At 59.7% G+C, this 7,884-nt stretch overlaps 2 protein-coding genes across 2 annotated transcripts in view; both read left to right on the top strand.

The window, feature by feature from the left end:
* Window positions 1–5,788, top strand: part of VOLCADRAFT_99802 (uncharacterized protein) — a gene marked incomplete at both ends in the record, with an annotated part of 9,418 nt that extends 3,630 nt beyond the window's left edge. Inside the window, 7 exons of the mRNA XM_002958495.1 lie at window positions 410–493; window positions 858–1,010; window positions 1,811–2,224; window positions 2,858–2,949; window positions 3,244–3,568; window positions 3,807–4,020; window positions 4,626–5,788. Of these exons, the coding sequence (XP_002958541.1) occupies window positions 410–493; window positions 858–1,010; window positions 1,811–2,224; window positions 2,858–2,949; window positions 3,244–3,568; window positions 3,807–4,020; window positions 4,626–5,788 (2,445 nt within the window). The remainder of the gene's footprint in view (window positions 1–409; window positions 494–857; window positions 1,011–1,810; window positions 2,225–2,857; window positions 2,950–3,243; window positions 3,569–3,806; window positions 4,021–4,625) is intronic.
* A 240-nt stretch (window positions 5,789–6,028) lies between these two features.
* The window catches only part of VOLCADRAFT_108166 (uncharacterized protein), a gene marked incomplete at both ends in the record, with an annotated part of 5,103 nt that continues 3,247 nt past the window's right edge, over window positions 6,029–7,884 (top strand). Inside the window, 3 exons of the mRNA XM_002958494.1 lie at window positions 6,029–6,337; window positions 6,753–7,094; window positions 7,276–7,845. Coding sequence (XP_002958540.1) covers window positions 6,029–6,337; window positions 6,753–7,094; window positions 7,276–7,845 — 1,221 coding nt within the window. The remainder of the gene's footprint in view (window positions 6,338–6,752; window positions 7,095–7,275; window positions 7,846–7,884) is intronic.

Raw genomic sequence — 7,884 nt, 5'->3', positions numbered from 1 at the left:
GTTGGAAAAGCACTGTAGTTAAGCGGACGTACTTCAATCCTTGCCACGCCAGTTAACCAGTTGCCAGGGGGGGGGGCCTCAACTCGGGCCGTAGTAGCCTTGAGCAGCTACAGTACTTCTGTTACATCCTGCAGCACATGCGTTGTGATCATCGCGCTCTCGGAAAAGGCAGCGTTTGTTTTGAATCCTTTTAAATTAAGCCAAATAAGCCACCCATTACATAAGTCTCACCCATTTCTAAAGTTTACCACAGGCAGCTATTATAAGACCTGGTTTGCAACGCTTGGTGACCGAGCATGCATGGAACACAGGGTCAGGGGCCTCACTCGCACATTGGTTTGCCTTGCCGGGCAGATTTGTCGATGACGCTTTCTCCTTCTTTCATCTACTCTGTTGCTCTCTTGCCCAGGTCGACGGCAACCTGTTTGGCATGTTTGTGGAGGAGGTAGCCTGCGGCATGCGCCACGTGGTGGTTGTTGCTAGCAAAGTGCAGGTAAGTAGCTTGAGCGATAGAGGTAAGAGGAGGACGACGGCATCATGGAACCGCAATCATCCCTGGGAAGGATAAGGGCGGATCCACCAAGGGGCCCTGTGAGGGTTGGGATGGGACGACGCCGCACGAGGGTTGGGGCGGCGTTCTGCGGGTCTGGGGCAACGGGCGACACATGTACTGCTACTACTTTGCGGTGCGGCCGGTGCCTTCCCGGCGCCTAATAATGGCTACTTCTTTCCGACAGCAATATTAAGGCAGGAAAGGAGGATTGCATCCTGCCGTAATGCAGGATGCAATGACAACAATGTGCGTGCGCCTGTGCTCCTTCCTGTGTGCAACCTTTGCTTCGTCTGTGTCTGTGCAGGCGAATGGCCAGATTCCTGACGACCAGCGACGGGTGCGGTTGCTGGCGTGGGGCTGCGGTGCTGAGGGACAACTCGGGTTGTGGGGCATGACCACATCTTCGGATGCGCCGGTGGCGGTTCGTACATCCCAGAATGACCACTCGCTTCCGCAGGTACGTCGGTCAGTCCGTCTGTCCGTCCGTCAGTCAGTCAATCAAGACACGCGACATTGCCTGATGACCCTCTGGCACGTCGTCCTCTGCCGGTTTAAAGCAGATAAGCAGTTAGCAAAAGAAGGCCGATGATGGGGACCTGGAGCTGCTGTTATGTTACCCCCGTTGTTATGTTACCATCCGAAGAGCACTCGCAGGGCCGCGGTCATGACGCCAGTTTTGGTGACGAGGTTTTCACTCTGGTGGCGCCGGTCGCCGCACATGGCTCCTTACGATTACGTGCGCCCGTTTTCGCTTCTAAGTCTAGCCATTAGGGGCTTTGGGACCCACAAATCGAGGAAGCTCTATAATTGGGTACATCTCATGCCGAAAATGGGAAATCTGCGTCGAAATGCCGCGGCTTGATCGCAGATGGTGATAGTAACATACTTAAAGACTCCAAATTCCCCAGCGCCTTGGTTCTACTCGCTCGGGTACTATTTTCCCGCTGTGCTTTTCACTCTTTCTGGCCTACCTGCCTGTCACCATCCGCGTTCAAGCCGTTCCATTTATTGTGGGACAGCGTTCTGTTTTCCAATGAATTCCGCCGCCGCCTTCATGTGTTTTAACCCATCCAGATTGTTGGTGCTCTGGACGGACGACGCGTGCTGCACATCGCCGCCGGGGGGAACCTCACCATGGCGGTGATGGAGCACGACCCACGCACCAGGCGCTCCAATCCCGGCCCTTCATTGACGGCCGCGCCCTCAAACCACTTCGGCGGGTCCATTTCCTCCACTCCCTCCGCCGGCGGCGCACAGTCGCGCTCCACGTCGGTCGCATCCTACCAATCCGTGGTCGGCGCCGTCGCCACTGGCGTCCGCGACGCCGGCAGCGCCGCGGCCTTCCAGCTCTCGCAGTCCCTGCCCATCACTGTGGCCGCGGCGGGGTTGCAGTCACTACAGCAAATGGTGACGGGCGGCTCCGGGCCGAGGTCCAAGGGCGGCAGCACGCCGACCGCGGCGCCGGATGTGTCCTACCTGTACCGCAGGCGGCAAAGTCGCGTGGTTGGCATTCCGCAGCTGACCGTTGGGCAACCGCGCAGCGACCACCATCACCACCGCCACCGCTCCGATCTGCGGCGTAGCACAACGCGCCTGCTGGCGAGCTATCACGGGGGACTGCGAGGGCATGCATCGCAGAAGGCCTTGCCGTTGGAAAGCCAGGAGGGCCAGGTGTGTGTGGGGTTCGGTGGGCAGTGGCGGGATGTATCGGCGCTCGAGGGGGTGTTCTGTGTGTTTAGGTGTGCATGTGTGTCGATGTGTGCGTTGCGTTAAACGTGTGAGGTGCCTGCGCCAGGCCGAGGCCATGGGATCGTCATCGTGTTGGACGAGATGTGGGTCATTCAGTTTGAAATTGTGTCAAGAGAGCTGCTATCCAATCCTCATACCTCCTGATCCTAGCTATCAGCAGGATTAGAATAGCGAATAGCTATCATCAGGATTAGAATAGCGAATAGCTATCATCAGGATTAGAATAGCGAATAGCTATCATCAGGATTAGAATAGCGAATAGCTATCATCAGGATTAGAATAGCGGATATCCCCTATCGCATAGGGACCTCCTGGGAGTTGTGGGAGGTGTGGGGAGGCGTTTAGGGTTTGATTATTATCGTGATAGGGATCTTGTGGGGGGACTGTATGAAAGCTATAGACCGCCATGGTTGACGCGTGTTGTGTGATTGTGGCAGCCGGCCCGCACGGCCCAGGTTGCACTGCTTAGGTGCACCGGTTATCCATCGCCCATGGAGCATGTGTGTCACCACGCGCACGCGGCTCGCGTCCGGTCTTCTCTCACTGTTCGTGCAGGGGTTGGAAGCAGGTACCAGCGCTGGCAGCGGCATTGTGAGTCAGCGGTCAAGCTCGGGTATGGGACAGCCATCGGAAGATATTGACAGCAGGTGGGTTGGTCGGTGGACAAGTATCTAAGACGCTTTGAGGACGGGCAGTCAAGATATTTCGACGATCCTACCAGGCATTTACAATCTATACATCTACTTATATGTTTACTTCTAATGTATGAGATGTGAACACTGCCCTTTTCTATTTAAGGCGGCTTAGGATGAGGAGTTAATGTTTCCTCTGACCTGAAATGATTTTGCCCTTCACTGCCCTTATTGATATCGGCTTCGTGGGGTTGTGCCGATTGTGTCTTCCCGCCCTTGCTGACACTCTGGACTTGATATTCCGCATAGTAGGTCGACCAGTCCCACGACCAGCAGTGCGCTGTACGGCGTGAACAGCGCAGACGGCGACTTCCACATGAGTCGCCACCTGCACGGTACTGCCATAGAGGTCCGCCAGCGCGCCAACTCCATGGGCACCGTCGCGAACGGCAGCAGCACCGCTCTCGCAACGGCCCCCGCGCCGCCCTTTGGCCGGGCACTAGCGCGCCGCGGCAGCTCTGGAAACGCGGCTGATGCCCAGTCGCTGGGCGGCACCAGCACCGGGGACACGCCGGAGACGGACACGGACTCGTATGCACACGGCGGCAGGAGCTTGGACATGGTTCCGGAGCAGGTGAGGAGAGGCCGCCGCCAGGGTAAGAGCAGACGTGTACGGCACATGTGTGGTGTGGTGAGCACGTGTGTCCTGTTGGCGAGAGAGAGAGAGCGCACAGTGGGCGGATTTTCGGACTGATGGACTCTTCACTCTTGCGTCATTTATTTGCGTAGATGACGGTGGCTGCGTGATGTCTGCGTGTGCGTGGTTTCATTGTATGTTGCTCTTGGCTCTCGCCTTTTTCTTTCCCTCTCAGATGAAGTCGCCAACGGGGCCAGCAGCGTTGCCGCCACGACTAAGCAGGCTTGCGCAGCAGACGCCTGGCAGTGGGGCAGTAATCGCTGCCGCACGGGACGACAGGCTGGCCGAGGCCGTGGGGTCATCTGTCTCCACCATGGATTCCTCCTACACTGCTGAGGCCAGCGTCAGCAGCGAGCTCTCACCCTCGGGAATCGTCACAACAAGCCCTGGTAAGGATTCCTCGGGCCACAGGGTGGTTTCGGAGCTGCCACTTGGGAACTCCAGGGCATTAACATGGCAGGCTTCTGGGTACGCGGGATCCATATCCTCCTCGGGACGCGGCGTTACACACGCCAGGGCTTCTACTCCAAAGGCCTTTAAGGCCTGGCACTTAAAGGCGTCGCGTCCAAGGAGAACATGAAATCCGTGCGCGAGCAAGAGGGGGGATATGAGTTGGGCGAGCTGGATGAGTGAGGGATGCATCTGGGTCGGCTCTCGTCAAGGCTGCGCTAGGTGATGTCCCAAATGGGCGGTGATACCGGGGGAGGCTTTTGGGATCTCCAACGCTTGTGGCCTGTAGGTCACAGCAAAGCTCTACCCCTTGCCGTCTTATGCGCCGGCTTTTGCTTTTTCGATTATCTCTGGTTGACTTAAGAACACGGGGCCGGCTATTTCGCTGACGTGGTTTTCTTCTTTGCTTGTCCCTCTCTTACGAATCGCGCATCTTGGGGAAACCCCTGCGGTTCTGCTGTCTGTCCTTACTCGAATGCCCTGCTCGCTGCTGGTGGCGCTACCGGAGACGGCCGTAAGTCTATGGTGGTTCCCTCGCTTGCAGGCATGCCTCATGGTGTGCAGCTGCCCTACACAATTTCTGAGGCGCTGCCGCCCATCTCACCACCGGCGCCACAGCAGCAGCATCTGCCTTTCGCCGCTCACCACACAATGCCGCCCCCGCAGCAGCAGTACCAGCCCCAACCTCAACACCAGCCCCAATATCAACACCAGTACCAACTCCAGCAGCATCAACATCCACTCCAGCCTCAACACCAGCAGCTCACAACTTTGCAAGCTAGCACTTTGCCGCCGCCGCAGCAGCAGCCCCAACAGCCACAAGCGTGGCATACCTCCCTAGGGCCGATTCTGACGACTCAGGAGCCTATGGCCAGGGCGCAGGTAGCGGCGATGGCGGCTGGCGGCCCCGGGCCCGGCCCTTCCGGTCCTGGCAACAGCACGGGACGCAGCAGGGAGAGCAGCGCTTCCATGTGGGCTCCACCGCTGCCAATAGCAGTTGGGGGAGTTGCAAGCGGTCACGGCGCCATGCGTGCGTACGGCGTGCACTCCGACGGCGCAGCGGCAGCGGTCGCCAACGCCGCCGTCGCCGTCGCTGGGCCCCATGCTGCTGCTGTGAACATGCCCGTTGGGCCAGGCTTGCATTCGGGCGGCTCACGAGGTTCGCGTGGACATTCCCGCCATGCGTCGTACGACAGCATTGACGTAAACTCGAGGGACGGTGACGGCGTCAGCCAACGCGGTAACAGCGGGGGTGTCGGCGGCGGTGCTGCCGTGGACGCACGTGCAACACCGTTTGTGTTGTACGGCGGCGGTGCCGCAGCCACCGCGCCGCCGCCACCTGCGCCGCTGCAGCGGATTGCCGCCGACCCAACCTCTGACTTGTTGCAGCAGAATTTGCAGCTCCAAAGGGAGTTGGAGCTCTTAAGACAGCAAGTGGCGCTATTCACTCAAGTGACGGGGCTGGCCCCCGCCGCTCTTGCGGCTGCCGGCATGTCGCCGACAAACACCTATGGGCCGAGGCGGCGTCGGGCTCGAACAGCACGCCGGATAGACAGCAGGTTGTTCGGATGGGTTTCTTCGGGCCTGACCACTTGTTTGACCTACGTTACAAGAAGTGGTAATTTCGCATTCACGGCATTCGTTAGGGCGCAGGCGGGTAGGTCTGATGCTGAAATCGTCTTCCCGCTGTTCAGCGGCCGCGTGTGAGCTGTACCGTTCAGCGCCTCGCCAGGGGGCCCGCAGCGCCGACAGGAGCGCAATTAATACCGTTTTTTGTCCGTTCGGCGTCCGCGTTCCCCGCTGAAGCTGCCTTCGTTGCGCAGAAGCCGCCGCGCTTCATGTAGCTCACCCTTCCTATTTGACCCTATCTAACCCTTTTAAAACCGTGGGTGGCCACTTCAGGGGAGTCTTGTGGCTGTGGCAGGGCCAGGGGCTCCTCCAGGGCCCATGTCAGCGCCGCCGTCGTCCAATCGCCACAAGCGGTCTGCTTCGATTGACGTGTCCTCCCTGATTGCGACGCGGGACGGCATAGGGCCCGCGAAGGACTACCTGGCGCCAGCGGCCTCACAGTCGCTGGCGGCTGCCAGCCATGCGCCTCAGGGCCACCTGTCGCCGGAACGTCGGTCGCCCCTGGCGCGAGATGGCGGCACTGGCACCGGCACTGGCACTGGCAATTTCATAATGGGACATAAGACCGCACCGCCGGCGTTGGAGGCCTTGCGCCAGAATCACCCCGGCATGTCGTTGGCCCAAGCGGTGAGAGACTACGGTGTGGTGGATGGATGTCGTTCATGAGAGGAAAGATGACTTTCAACCCCCCGAAATTGAAAACTAAGGAATAGTCAAGGAGTCGAGCGTGTGGTGGCAGGGTGTGGCATTGCTAAAATGTTATTGCGCTCTGTGTTACCACAAAAGCTGGGGGATTGAGGAATATTCCCGCGTTTCAATTCCGACGTGGCTGCCTTCCTTCTGCGTGGTAAGGAATATTTGACATCAGGTAACCTGCATGCACCTGCATGCAACGGTAGCGGAGAAGAACGGTGTCCCCCGTCCTCGGACACAGGGCTGGGGGTTCATCGCTTAGATGTGTTTCGCATGGCCTTCCCTCACGCCCTGCCCTGTCTTCTTCTAATGCACGCTTCCTATTAACATGCCGACTGTCATGTCTTAGGCTTTGGCGGAGTTTGAGGAGGAGGTGTTGGAAGAGGGGTATGATGAGGACGACGAGGAGCCTGAAGACGACGAGGATGGCGACGGGGGGGAGATGGAGCCGGCCGTGGACGAGTCGTTGAATTCCGCAGCCGGCATTGATAGGCTGGGCTCCGTCATCTTGTCTGTGGCGCTGCCGCTGGCGGCGCAGGGCTCCCTGCATCGGCAGATGTACGTGTCACAGCAGCAGCGGCCGCCGCTGACGATGACGCCCACGCAGCCCCAGCAGCCCCAGCAGCCCCAGCAGCAGGCACCAGCGGCGGGCTGCAGTCCTCCAAACCACATTGGCCATGTCCCATACGAGGTGAGCTAAAGCACTGCGCGACGGTTACCTTCTCTCGTTGCCTCACTAGCTGTCGTACCGTACCCGTCGCATACCGTTGCAGCGATATTGACAGAGTGTATAGACTGTAACCATTTGACGGCTAATGCTGATTTCATGGCCCGTTGTTCTTGTCCCGCGCCCATTCTTCTTTATCCCACAGCCTCAGTACTCGAACGAGCCGTCTCTAAGTTCCATTCCGTCTCCGACCAAGGACGGCCTGGTCCGCCCCACCTCCGAGACCTCCTACCCTTCGTCTACCAGTGGTGAGGGCAGTGGGTGCTTGGAGAGCGCTGCGGGGCCGGCGTCTGGGCCCGTACCAGCTTTCCCCGCCGTGCAGGAAGCAAACGGCAGCCTGGCCGCTGCTGCCGCCTCCGCTGGTGTTGGCGGGGGCGGGGGCAAGGGTGGGGCCCGGGGCGGGGGGGGGGCCGGGGCCCCGATCTGGCGGCGGCGAAACGCGTTTGTGGAGTGGGCGAACACGATGCATCACGAAATGGTGGTTGAAGAGCAGCCGCCTGGCGGAAGCAGCGCGAGTGGTGGCGGTGGCGGTGGCAGTGGCAACGGTAGCGGCAGTGGTGTCCCTGGCGGAGGTATGCCTGGACATGGCAACACGGTGGCAGGCGGGGCAGGCGGCACAGAGCAGCACGCGTCATCATCATCGGGCTACAATGTTCCCTTGGCGCTTGCGGCGGACACGCTGCCACCGGAGGGTGTGCAGTTCCAGTATGCGCCGGTAGGAGGCCTTGGAGGGTGCCCTTGGTGGGGAGCGCGG

This window comes from Volvox carteri, assembly GCF_000143455.1.
Source record: "Volvox carteri f. nagariensis unplaced genomic scaffold VOLCAscaffold_96, whole genome shotgun sequence".
Lineage (NCBI taxonomy): Eukaryota > Viridiplantae > Chlorophyta > Chlorophyceae > Chlamydomonadales > Volvocaceae > Volvox > Volvox carteri.
Note: the sequence above shows the minus strand (reverse complement) of the source record. Positions and strands in the feature narration are given on the sequence as shown.